At 42.5% G+C, this 13,361-nt stretch overlaps 1 protein-coding gene across 6 annotated transcripts in view; it reads right to left on the reverse strand.

Moving 5' to 3' along the window:
- Positions 1-13,361, reverse strand: part of LOC144682720 (protein furry homolog) — a 520,809-nt gene that overhangs the window by 310,641 nt on the left and 196,807 nt on the right. For all 6 annotated transcript variants that reach the window (XR_013577095.1, XM_078545350.1, XM_078545351.1 and 3 more), the window contains exon 11: positions 7,487-7,588. Coding sequence is in view for 5 of the 6 variants with exons in the window: in XM_078545350.1 (XP_078401476.1) it covers positions 7,487-7,588 (102 nt within the window). In the remaining variant the exon portion in view is untranslated. The remainder of the gene's footprint in view (positions 1-7,486; positions 7,589-13,361) is intronic.

Consider the following 13,361-nt stretch of genomic DNA (forward strand, 5'->3'; position numbering starts at 1 on the left):
ATGTTACTAAAAATCCTGATTTAAAATAAGCTTGGTGTGCATGGCTGAATACCACAACAGACAATTTATCCATGAAGAAATGAGAGTGCCATGGGTTAAAACTTTGTTAACAAAGAGTAATTACATGAGTGCTGTTTGATCCTTGTGTGTGTTTTACTTTCCTGGTCACTGCTCATTGGTTACGTAATATAATGGTATGTGAAATGAGTGAAAACACTGGACTCAAGCACCATGAAAATACCTGCAGCTTGCAGGATTGGGAACAGTCATCCTGGTAAGCTCAACCAATCCGAATAACTCCAGGGTTGCAGGAGAAACCAAGCCAAACAATAATGAGGAGCTCCGACTGGACAAATCATGAGAAAGAGCAAGCAGCATAAGTAGCACGGATTCCAGTTTGATAGATTACAACTTCGGCAAAGTACTTAACTTAGAATTTGGTAGGTGATAGAATTTGGGGCAGTGAGTGAAAAGGTGCTGTTCTGGTCATTTACAAAACAAGGAGTGTCTGAGAGAGGGACTGGCGAGACCTGAGAGCTGAGGTCTGGAGGCATTAATTAGGTAAGCAGATAGATGATTGCTGGTGGGTGTACGTACACCAGATGGACTGTAGCAGTTCAAGAAGGCAGCTCACAAAGGTAACTGGGGATTAGCAATAAATTCTGGCCCAGTGAGCGAAACCCACATCCCATGAATGAATAAAAAAGGGGTGCGTTTTACATTTTTTTCTCTAAACTCAGGCAGTGGTTTAAAGTATGACTGGGAAGATTTAAATACTGTATTAAATTCATAACTTAACTAGTTATACTACTTACTGTAACTACAAATAATCATTGAGCGATATTTCAAAACTTGAAACCATATTTAGTTAAGTAAAATACAATAGAAATGGCAGGGCTGGTGATGTGTTGCAGCTGTAGCATGTTGGGATTGGTGGACACTAGTGTGACCCACAGCAACCACATCTGCAGTGTGTCTGCAGCTTTAGGAATGGCTTGAAAGTTGATGAAATAGAGTCTGTGTTTCTGATACTGTGGTGAATCAGGGAGGGATAAAGTTACCTGGACACTTTGTTCCAGGAGGCAGACACACTCCTTATGTTAAGTACTTCAGATATGGTCCATGGACAGGAAGATATGACTGCAAGTGAGACAAGTATGAGGACTCACAATGTAGCAATGGAGGAGCCTCAGCCCTTGAACTTGTCTGACAGATTCAAGCTTCTTGAGGCCTGTGTGAACAAAAGCAGGGACTGCAGGAAGTAAGAGCAAACTGACCACAGCATCATGGTACTGGAGCCCATTTAAGTTGGGGGCATAAAAAGGAATGTAGTATTATGGAATAATATGGTTAGGTGGATACTGTCCTCTGCAGTCAAAAGCGTGAGACCCAAACACTTGTATTGCCTGCCTGTTGCCAGGTTAAGGACATTTCCGTGGGGCTAGGGAAGAACTTGGAGTGGGAGGAGAGGGATCCAGTTGTGAGGTCCACGTAGGTACCAATAACTTAGGCAGGGCTATGAAAGAGGCTCTGCAAAGGGAGTATGAGCAGCAAGTGGCCCAGAACCACAACAAAAATAATCTCTGCATTACTACCTGAGCCACGAGCAAATTGGCATAGGGTATATAAGATGAGAAAGTTGAATGCGTGGCTCAAAGATTAGTGTGAGAGAAATTGGTATCAATTCATGAAGCACTGGCACCAGTAATGAGGAATGAAGCTTTACTGCTTCAGTTGAATCATGCAGGGACCAATGTTCTTGCAAATCAAGGGGGGTGGGTTCAGGGTTCATTTTGAAAGTTAAAGAGAAAGGAAGAGTCAATAGTGCAGGGTAGTGATATGAGTAATGATAACTAGAGTACAACAGGAAATAACAGAGCACGAAAACACCAACAAATACAGTCAGAGTAGGGAAAAATGGTAAAAAGACAGAATTAAAGACTCTTTATTCGAATGAAGGCAGCATTCCTACCAAAATGGACGATTTGATGGAACAAATAGAAACGAACAAGTATGATTTGATAAACATTACAGAGATGTGCATGCAAGTGACCAAGGCTGGGAACTGAATATTCAAGGGTATCTGACATTTCAAAAGGATGGGAAGAAAGGAAAGGAGGTGAGATAGCTCTATTAATAAAGGATGAGATCGGTCAGTAATGAGAAGTGATCTTCACTCAGAAGATCGTGATGTAGCATCGGTTTGTGTGGAGATAAAAAAATAGCAAGGGAAAGTTACTGATGGGAGTAGTTTATAGCCTCCCGAATAATAGCTACACTATAGGACAAAGTATAAATTAATAAATAACGAGGGCTAGTAAGAAAGGTACTGCAATAATTGGTGCTGATTTCAATCTTCATATAGCTTGGACAAATCAAATTGGCGAAAGTAGTCTGGAGGATGAGTTCATAGAGTGTCTTTGGAACAGTTTCTTAGAACAATACATGATGGAGCCAGCCAGGAAACAGGCTATTTTAGAATTGGTAATGTGTATTGAGACAAGGCAAGGCCTCTAGGCAAGAGTGATCATAACATGACTGAATTTGCATTCAGTTTGGGTGAGGAACTTGGATCTGAAATAATGTCTGAAACTTAAAATAAAGACAATTTCAAGGGTAAGAGGGCAGAGGTAGCTACAGTGCACTTGAAAAATAGGTTAAAAGGTAAGATGGTAGGTAAGCAGTAGCAGACACTGAAGGAGATGTTTTATAATACTCAAGATCTATTCCATTGGGAAAGAAAGACTATATAAGAATGAATCATCTGTGGCTAACTAAGGGAGTTAAGGGTGTTATCAAATTGAAAGAAAAGGGATACAATGCTGCAAACCTAGTGTTAGACCAGAAGATTGGGAACATTTTAGAAACCAGCAAAGGAAGACTATTAAAAAAGAGGGAGAAATTAGAATATGAGACTAAACTAGCAAGAAATATAAAAATGGACAGAAAGAATTTCTACAAGTATACAAAAAGGAAGAAAGCATCTAAAGTAAACATTAGTCCCTTAGAAGATGAGACTGGGGAATTAATAATGAGAAACAAGGAAATGGCAAAGACTTTGAACAAGTATTTTGTATCTCCCTTCATGGCAGAAGGCACAAAGAGCATCCCTAAAATAGTAAAAAAAATCAAGGAGCAGAAGGGAGGGAGAAACTTAAACCATTCACAATCATTAAAGAAAAGGCTGACAAATCCCCTGGATCTGACGGCCTGAATCCTAGGGTTTTAAATGAATCTATAAATAAGGAAACAGTAGCAGAACATAGAGAAAATCATAATGCAATTGAGCACGTTAAAATGGTTTTATGAAGGGGAATCGTGTTTGACAAATTTATTAGTTTTTTTGAGGATGTAACAAGCAGGGTGGATAATGGGGAACTGGTAGATGTTGTGTATTTGGATTTTCAAAAAGCATTTGATAAGGTGCCACATAAAAGGTTACGATACAAGATAAGGGTTCATGGTGTTGGGGATAATATATTGGCAGAACTAACTTAGCTGAAACAGAGTTAGGAAAAATGGATCATTTCAAGATTGGCAAACTGTAACTAGTGGAGTGTAACAGAGATCAGTGTTGGGGCCTCAACTATTTATAATCTATATTAATGATCTGGATGAGGCGATAGATTGTAGTGTGGCCAAATTTGCTGATAATACTAAAATAGATGGGAAAGCAATTTATGTGGAGGACATAATTCAGCAAAGGAGGACCAAGGGATTGATTAAGAAGGGGAAAATAGAGTACGAGAGTAAGCTTGCAGGGAACATAAAAACTGACTGTAAAAGTTTCTATAGGTATGTGAAGAGAAAAAGATTGGTGAAGACAAATGTAGGTCCCTTACAGTCAGAAACAGGGGAATTTATAATGGGGAGCAAAGAAATGGCTGACCAACTAAATACATACTCTGGTTCTGTCTTCACAAGGAGGGCACTAATAACATACCAGAAATGTTGGGGAATACAGGATTTAGTGAGAGGGAGGAACTGAAAGAAATCAGTATTAGTAGGGAAATGGTGTTGGGGAATTTGATAGGATTGAAGGCCGATAATTCCTCGGGGCCTGATAATCTACAACCCAGAGTACTTAAGGATGTGGCCCTACAAATAGTGGATGCATTGGTGGTCATCTCCAAAGATTCCACAGACTCTGGAACAGTTCCTACAGATTGGAGGGTACCAAATGTAACCCCACTATTTAAAAAGGGAGGCAGAGAGAAAACAGGGAATTATAGACCAGTCAGCCTGACGTCGGTAGTGGGAAAAATTCTAGAGTCCATTATAAAAGATTTAATAGCTGAACACCTGGAATACACTGGCAGGATCGGACAAAGTCAGCATGAATTTATGAAAGGGAAATCATGCTTGACAAATCTACTAGAATTTTTCGAGGATGTAACTAGTAGAGTTGATGAAGGGGAGCCAGTGTATGTGGTTTATTTGGACTTTCAGAAGGCTTTCGACAAAGTTCCACATAAGAGATTGGTGTGTAAAATTAAAGCGCATGGGATTGGGGGTAGTGTATTGAGATGGATAGAAAACTGGCTGGCAGACAGGAAACAAATAGTAAGAATAAACGGGTCTTTTTCCAAATGGCAGGCAGTGACTAGTGGGGTACCGCAGGGATCGGTACTGGGACCCCAGTTATTCACAATATATATTAATGATTTAGATGAGGGAATTAAATGTAATATCTCCAAATTTGCAGATGACACAAAGCTGGGTGGGAGGGTGAGCTGTGAGGAGGATGCAGAGATGCTCAGTGTGGTTTGGACAAGCTGAGTGAATGGGCAAATACATGGCAGATGCAGTATAATGTGGATAAATGTGAGGTTATCCATTTTGGTAGCAAAAATAGGAAGGCAGATTATTATCTGAATGGCTATAAATTGAGAGAGGGGAATGTGCAATGAGGACCTGGGTGTCCTTGTACACCAGTCGCTGAAGGTAAGTATGCAGATGCAGCAGGCAGTAAAGAAGGCAAATGGTATGTTGGCCTTCATAGCCAGAGGATTTGAGTACAGGAACAGGGATGTCTTGCTGCAATTGTACAAGGCCTTGGTGAGACCGCACCTGGAATATTGTGTGCAGTTTTGGTCTCCTTCTCTGAAGAAGGATGTACTTGCTATAGAGGGAGTGCAGCGAAGGTTTACCCGACTGATCCCTGGTATGGTGGGACTGACATATGAGGAAAGATTAAGTCGATTAGGATTATATTCGCTGGAGTTCAGAAGAATGAAGGGGATCTCATAGAAACCTATAAAATTCTAACAAGACTAGACAGGGTAGATGCAGGAAGGATGTTCCCGATGGTGGGGGAGTCCAGAACCAGGGGTCACAGTCTGAGGATATGGGGTAGACCATTTAGGACTGAGATGACGAGAAATTTCTTCACCCAGAGAGCCTATGGAATTTGTTACCACAGAAAGTAGTTGAGATGAAAACACTGTATGTTTTCAAGAAGGAGTTAGATATAGCTCTTGGGGCGAAAGGGATCAAAGGGTATGGGGAGAAAGTGGGAGCAGGCTATTGAGTTGGATGATCAGCCATGATCATAATGAATGGCGGAGCAGGCTCGAAGGGCCAAATGGCCTCCTCCTAGTTTCTATGTTTCTATAAAGAGCCCTCAAAAGGAAAGGGATATAGATAGGTTAAGTGAGTGGGCAAAAATTTGGCAGATGGAAGTATAAGGTGAGAAAATGTAAGGTTATTCACTTTTGTAGGAAGAATAGAAAAGCAGAATATTATTGAAATGGAGACACAACAGAATGCTGCAATACAGAGGAATCTGAGTGTCCTCATACATGAATCACAAAAAGCTAGCATGTAGATACAGCAAGTAATTAGGAAGACAAATGGAATATTGGTCTTTATTGAAAAGGAGATGGATTATAAAATTAAGGAAGTCTTGTTCTGGCTGTACAAGGCATTGGTGAGACCAGACCTAGAGTACTGGGTACAGTTTTGGTCTCCTTATTTAAGGAGGGATATAGTTACATTGGAGGCATTTCAGAGAATATTCACTAGTTGATTCCTGGGATGAAGGGGTTGTTTTATGAGGAAAGGTTGAGCAGGTTAGGTCTATATTCATTGGAATTTAGATGAGAGGCAAGCTTATTGAAACATAATGTAAGATTCTGAGGGGGCTTGACAGGGTAGATGCTGAGAAGATGTTTCCCCTCAAGGAGGAATCTCGGACTAGGGTGTACTGATTCAGAATAAGGCAGAGGTGAGGAGGAATTTCTTCTCTCAGAGAGTTGTGAATCTTTGGAAGTCTCCACCCAAGAGAGCAGCAGAGACTGGGTCACTGAATATATTCAAGATGAGTTAAACAAGATTTTTGATCTACAAGGGAATTGAGGGCAGGTAGGAAAGTGGAATTGAGGTCATGATCACATCAACCATGATCTTAATGAATGGTGGAGCAGGATGGCCTACTCCTGCTCCTATTTATGTCCTTATGTTCTTACTCAACCACACTGGATGGCGAGCAGGGGCAGGTATGCCGCATTTTGTTGTGAGAGTCAACATTCCCAACAATCACTGTGAGGGCCAAAGTACTGCTTGCAACTGCTGGTCAAAAACCTAGCAGCTGCACTAACATGTGCACTTTCATGCCAGAGTTCCAAATTTTAGTGAAAAATGAAGACCACAAAATTGTGCACTGATTGCCGGCTGATATCTGTCAAGTAAGTATACATATGAACTACATTTTCCTGCATTGTATATTAGTGTATTAAAACAATATCGCCATGATTAGAGCTGTGACTAGCTTGTGATTTCTACTGGACAATGTACAAAGTTCATTACTTCAGACTGCACCAGCTCTACACAATATTACATGAGGCTTGAGCCAGAAATCTTTACAGAGGCGGTGGCCCCATGCACCCAGCTGAGAAGTCAGCGGTAGCCCACCTTCGCCAGGCCAGAAAGCCACGGCCAGGTTTTATGGTAATCAGGCTGTTAAGAACTTGATGTTGTGACTTCCAGCCCTATGTGGGAGGATGTCACGCCTCAATAGCTACCAGCCAATCGCATGGCCAGTAGCTCTCCAGTCCCAGCAGCGCCACCAGGAGCTGTGGCCACTACTAGGACCGCAGCAGTCCCCAGTGAGCCGCAGTGATGGAAGCCGGATGGGTGCCTGAACTGGAGGAACCCTCAGCATCCTCCACTACCGCAACAAGGCAGCAGCCGTAATTTACCTGGCAGCCTCGCCATATGGCCTTTGCACACCACCCCTCCAGCCCCCAGCCTCCTGCTGGTAAAATTCTAGCTGAGGGGGGTAGGCAACAAGAACAGCTCCTCCTGCCAATTTTGCATCCTTCCCACCTGCCAGCTTGTTCCCAGAGCAGTGAGCTCGTGGGGGTTGGGGGGAATGTAAAGAAGTTTTGGAGTTTTATGCAAGCTATATGTGAAGTATAAAACAAAGTACATCCTGGCAGTCACTGCACAGGCCCATAAAGAATCAATTGAAAAGTGTTTTACTGACTTTGAGATTGGATAAACAGTTGTTCAGGAAGATATGCCATCGAATGAGAAAAAATTGCTTCTGGCTGACACAGAGAAGGCAGGTTACCAAAGGGAACAAAGCCTATGGAATAAACAAAGGAAAATATTAAAAATAATTTGCAAATGTAAATGGAAGGAGGACATCTTTCATATTCTCAAGAGTCACCAAAGTGCTTCACAACAAGATCCCACAAAAAAAATCAATGAGATGAATGGTCTCAGTTATCTAATCCATTTACTGATGTTAGTTAGTTAAGGGATGGATGTTGGACAGGACTAGAGTTGTCAGTGTTGCCTGGACACACTGGACATGTCAACAGATCAGCTTTTGCCTCCAAATACCTCACCTCCACACGTGCCACTGGTCACTGACACATCCATCTGTACAGCTTTTCCAGAATAATTGGGAAGTAAACAGACTCTTCGTTAACAGTTGAATAATTCTTGACTGTCAGTCAAACAACCCATTTTCCCCCATCTCCAATATGTTTGTAAGTAATAAATGTAAATATTCAAAGACAATGAAAAAAATACACAATTTTTACATTAATGATTTGGACTTTGGAATCAAAAACAATTTTTACATTTGTGGATGACACCAAATTGGAGGTACAGTCAATACTGAGAAGGACTGCAACAAATTACAGGAGGACATTAACAAACTTGCAGAATGGGCAAATAGTTGGGCAAATTAACTTCAACACAGGTAAGTGTGAGGTAACACATTTTGGTTGAAGAATAGGGAGGTCAGTTATTACTTGAATTGTGCAAGTCTAGATGACATAGAGGAACAAAGGGATCTCAGAGTACAAGTACAGCAATCACTAATAGTTGTGGCTCAGGTTAGCAAGGTCATGAAAAAAAGCAAACCAAGCACTAGGCTTTATTTCTAGAGGGATAGAGTTGAAAAATAGGGAAGTTATGCTAAACCTGTATTGAACCTTGGTGAGATAACACTTCAGAATACTGTGTGCCATTCTGGTCCCTAATTATTGAAAGAATATAGAAGTACTAGAAAGAGTGCAGGGAAGGTTTACAAGGAATGTATGAGTATACACATCCAGAAGGGATTGACAGGCTGGGTCTCTTTTCTCTTGATAACAAAAAGCTGAAGGGTGACCTGGTAGAAGTATTTAAAATTAATGAGAGGTTTTGAGAGTGTCAATGCAGAGAGAATGTTTCTATTTGTGGGTAAGAATGTAATTAGAAGCCATCAATATAAGACAGTCACTAAGAAATCCAATTTGGAATTCAGGGGAAATTTCTTTACCAAAAGAGTGGTGAGAATATGGAATTTGTTACCACAGTGAGTGGTTGAACCAAATAGTATAGATGTATTTAAGGGGAAGCTAGGCAAACATTGCAAGGAGAAGGGAATAAAGGGTATTAACAATAAATATGGATGAGAGAAAATGGGAGGAGCCTCAAGTGGAGCAGAAACACCGGTTTGGGCTGGTTGAGCTGAATGGCCTGTTTCTATGCTGTATAAAATATAAAATCTTATGTGATTCTTTCGATGCCCTGATGAGTTTTCTACTAGGTTGTTTGCAGCAGTACCTGAGAGATTGATGCTGGAGATTTCAGGACAATCAGGAGGATTAGCAACTTTACCCAGGACATGATGCTTCATCATATAGTGTCACAGGTCTCATATGTCCACTTGCACAGACAATGGCTGGAATTTTCTGGTCCCTCCCAACGGCGGGGTCTTCAGGTCCCACTGAAGTCAATGGACTTTTGGCTGGCTCGCCCCATTTTCTGGCACTGCTACCACGGTGGCAGGGCCAGAAAATTCCGCCCTATTAGTGCCTTGATTGTCTGTCACTGAATTTTCCCCAAATCAAAGGCTAAAAACCAATTTAAAGTTACATTACTGATCGAAAGTGGCAGGTCTCCCATTCTTATCATTTAATAATGCAGGTAAGGTAGAAAGCATAAAACCTATTTTTAATTTAAAAAAACCTCCACCGCACTTAGTGGTCATAAGACCATAAGAGACCATAAGACACAGGAGCAGAAATTAGGCCATTCGGCCCATCGAGTCTGCTCCGTCTTTCAATCATGGCTGATAAGTTTTTCAACCCCATTCTCTCGCCTTCTCCCCGTAACCTTTGATCCCCTTACCAATCAAGAACCTATCTATCTCGGTCTTAAATACACTCAATGACCTGGCCTCCACAGCCTTCTGTGGCAATGAATTCCATAGATTCACCACTCTCTGGCTAAAGAAGTTTCTCCTCATCTCTGTTCTAAAAGGTCTTCCCTTTACTCTGAGGCTGTGCCCTCGGGTCCTAGTCTCTCCTACTAATGGAAACATCTGCCCCACGTCCACTCTATCCAGGCCTTTCAGTATTCTGTAAGTTTCAATTAGATCCCCCCTCATCCTTCTAAACTCCATTGAGAATAGACCCAGAGTCCTCAAACGTTCCTCATATGTTAAGCCTTTCATTCCTGGGATCATTCTCGTGAACCTCCTCTGGACCCTCTCCAGGGCCAGCACATCCTTCCTGAGATATGGGGCCCAAAATTGCTCACAATATTCTAAATGTGGTCTGACCAGAGCCTTATAAAGCCTCAGCAGCACATCACTGCTTTTATATTCTAGTCCTCTCGAAATAAATGCCAACATTGCATTTGCCTTTCTAACTACCAACTCAACCTGCAAGTTATTCTTAAAAGAATCCTGGACTAGGACTCCCAAGTCCCTCTGCACTCCAGATTTCTGAATTCTCTCCCCATTTAGAAAATAGTCTATGCCTCTATTCTTCCTACCAATGTGCATGACCTCACACTTCCCCACATTGTATTCCATCTGCCACGTCTTTGCCCTTTCTCCTAACCTATCCAAATACTTCTGCAGCCTCCCCACCTCCTCAATACTACATGGATTTACCACTATCATCTAGAAGGACAAAGGTAGCAGAGACATGGGAACACCACCACCTAGAAGTTCCCCTTCAAGCCACTCACTATCCTGACTTGGAAATATATCACCGTTCCTTCACTGTCGCTGGGTCAAAATCCTGGAACTCCCTCCCTAACAGCATGGTGGGTGTACCTACACCACAGGGACTGCGGCAGCACTAGAAGGCAGCTCACCACCACCTTCTCAAGGGCAATTAGCGATAGGCAATAAATGCTGGTTTAGCCAGCGACGCCCGCATCCTGTAAATGAATAAAAATAGCGCAAATCTGGGATGATTCTGCCCTAACTGCGGTAGCAAGTGGGAAAAAAGACATTTTACCTGCCAGTTTTTCATGCCATATCGTCCCATTCCCACCTTATTAATTGTGCATTCCCAAGAAACACGCTGGGTCGCTGATGGAGCAGTCTCTGATTTTCCCGCTCCACCGTCACTTCAGGCCTTCAATAAACCGGGCGCCATATTTAAAGACCACCCCAGAGCTAGGGACAGAGCTAGCACTTGTCAAGGGATAGGAAGCTGCTGGGAACTGATGGCTATGAAAGGGAGGAAACACATTGCCCCCAGATTAAGCGACGCCTACTGGATACAGAGGAGGCCTGCCGCGATATCCTCTACCCTGGCTCTAGATGAAGACCAGCAAGCAAGGTCAGCAATCCAATTTGGGAGGCGGTGGCAGTGGTGGTCAGTGCCAATGCCCTGCAAAAAAGGACAGTCATCTAGTGCAAGAAGGGGATGAATGGTCTCATCTGTTCCACCAGGGTAAGTCACTCTTTTCATCACTCTCAACTCTCACACTCACAGGGCACTCTCATACTCACAGACCCATCACACATCCACAGGGATCTCACACCTCAAGGGCCAACACCACTAATTCTCACACACACCTTCACATCTCCATCAGGCTCATATCCTCTGGAACTCACGTCCTCATCTAGTCCATGGCTCCACTCACCAAACAAACATTCCATGCAGTGCATTGCATCCAGCTCACACACTCTCCATCTGTTTTCATGTAGATGAAGGTGACTCAGAACTGCAGGGAGAGGTCCCAGACTGGAGATGCAGTGGCCCACATTAGACCTCTCACATACTTTGAGGACCATGCCATCACGCTAATTGGTGAGGACGTGCACCGTGCCTGCGGCGACAGCGCTTTTGGCGGCGAACACCCATGTGAGGATCCTGCACCACATCATCTCATTCTCAACGCAACTGTGAAATTTCTCTCTCCTGCTTTTGACTCTGCTGACATGCACTAACTATCTGTACTTTGGTTCACAGGGAGCTCTGCCGAGCGACCAACACCCTCAGTGTCAAGAAGATATAATAATTCTCAATGTTCTTCGAATTTATTGTAAAATAGAGTAATAGTGGGATGTGCCTATATGTGTGTTTGTGAGACTTAATTGAATAGAGGCAGCTAATCTGGGTGTTTTGATCTAAGAAGAGAGCTTAGGTTTGAAATGTTAATTAGATAAACATGGGCCAGAATTTTTCGCTTATCGGGCAGGCATGCGCCTGACAAAACGACGTGCGATAACATTGGGCGAGTGTCCTGACGTCATCGCGCAGCCGCGCGACATTTCAGTTTGTGGGCAAGCACAGGAGTCAGCAGTGCACCCGCCGACAATTAACAGGCCTATTAAGGCCATGAAAGACCTAATTGAATTTAATTTTTCGCTGTCTGTCCAACCTTACGGTTGGCGGGCAGGCAAAAAGGCCAAACGGCCTTTAGATTTTTTTCGGAAACCTCATCCACAGTCGGGATAAAGGTTTCAACAGCAATTAAATATTAAATTAAAATGTTAACATTTCATTCATAACATGTCCCTGCTCATGTGACCGAGTCACATGAAAGGACGTTTTTTAATATTTTAAAATTCTCTATTTTAATTTTTAAAAATCTTCATCTCCCTGAGGTAGCTCTGTGCCTCAGGGAGCTTTTCCTGAGCACACCCTGCGCGCATGCACGGATTTGCGCACTCGCCCTCCTCACACCCCACACAGCGCTGAGCGTTGCAACACGCGTTTCACGCTGGGCGGGCCTTAATTGGCCCATCAGCAGGGAATTGCGGTCGCGGCCCAATCGTGGGCAGCGGTCAGTTTCCCGACTGCTCCCGCTCCCCCCCACCAAGCCTGACTGACGAGGGCAAAGTCCTGGGTATGGGGATGTTTAGAAACATAGGTGTCCAAGGGAACATTTGCATTTTGAAATAAACCAGACTAGATTGTTTTCAAAGGAGGGATGAAAGGTGTCACCTAGGCAGGTGAAGCTTGGAAACAGTGTGTTTATTTTTCCCAAAGATTATTGGTAAAACTTAGTGCTATGAGAGGGTTTTATTATCAGGGAGATAAAGTCCAAAGACATAGTGAAACAATGGATATTTGCATTCAAAGAAAAAGATATGTATAAAGAAGGAGCAATGGCTTTGTGTAAGTGAAGGCATTTTTAAGATCTTACAATGAGTGAAAAAGCCTTCAGCATCTATGCCTCAAACTGCTGTCTTCAAAAGACTGAAGTTAAGAAAACTCACTTGGAAGTCGACTTGTTCAGGGTATCAGGTTTCTTTGCCTAGGTCTTTTAAAATCTGTGTGTCTTACTATTGCCTTAATGAACGTGTAACTGGGAGTTACATTGGTTAGGGGATTTAGAAATTATCATAGTAGTAATTTGTAGATCTATGTATGTATTTAAAGTCATTTCTTCTATTAATAAATGTTTAATATAGTTTTGTAAAAACATAAAAGACTTGGTGGTCCTATTACTACTGAATTCAGGGCACTCATCTCAAAATTTATACAAATTGCAAACAAGTTGTGGCAGTTGTTTCAATTTTCCCTTTGGGAGTTGAACAACTCAGCATTTACCATCGGCTGTGCCATAACACAGCCAGCCAATCCCTCAACTCCATCCAGGTCCGCACCTCT

Source organism: Cetorhinus maximus, chromosome 7 (genome assembly GCF_964194155.1).
Source record: "Cetorhinus maximus chromosome 7, sCetMax3.hap1.1, whole genome shotgun sequence".
NCBI classification, from domain to species: domain Eukaryota; kingdom Metazoa; phylum Chordata; class Chondrichthyes; order Lamniformes; family Cetorhinidae; genus Cetorhinus; species Cetorhinus maximus.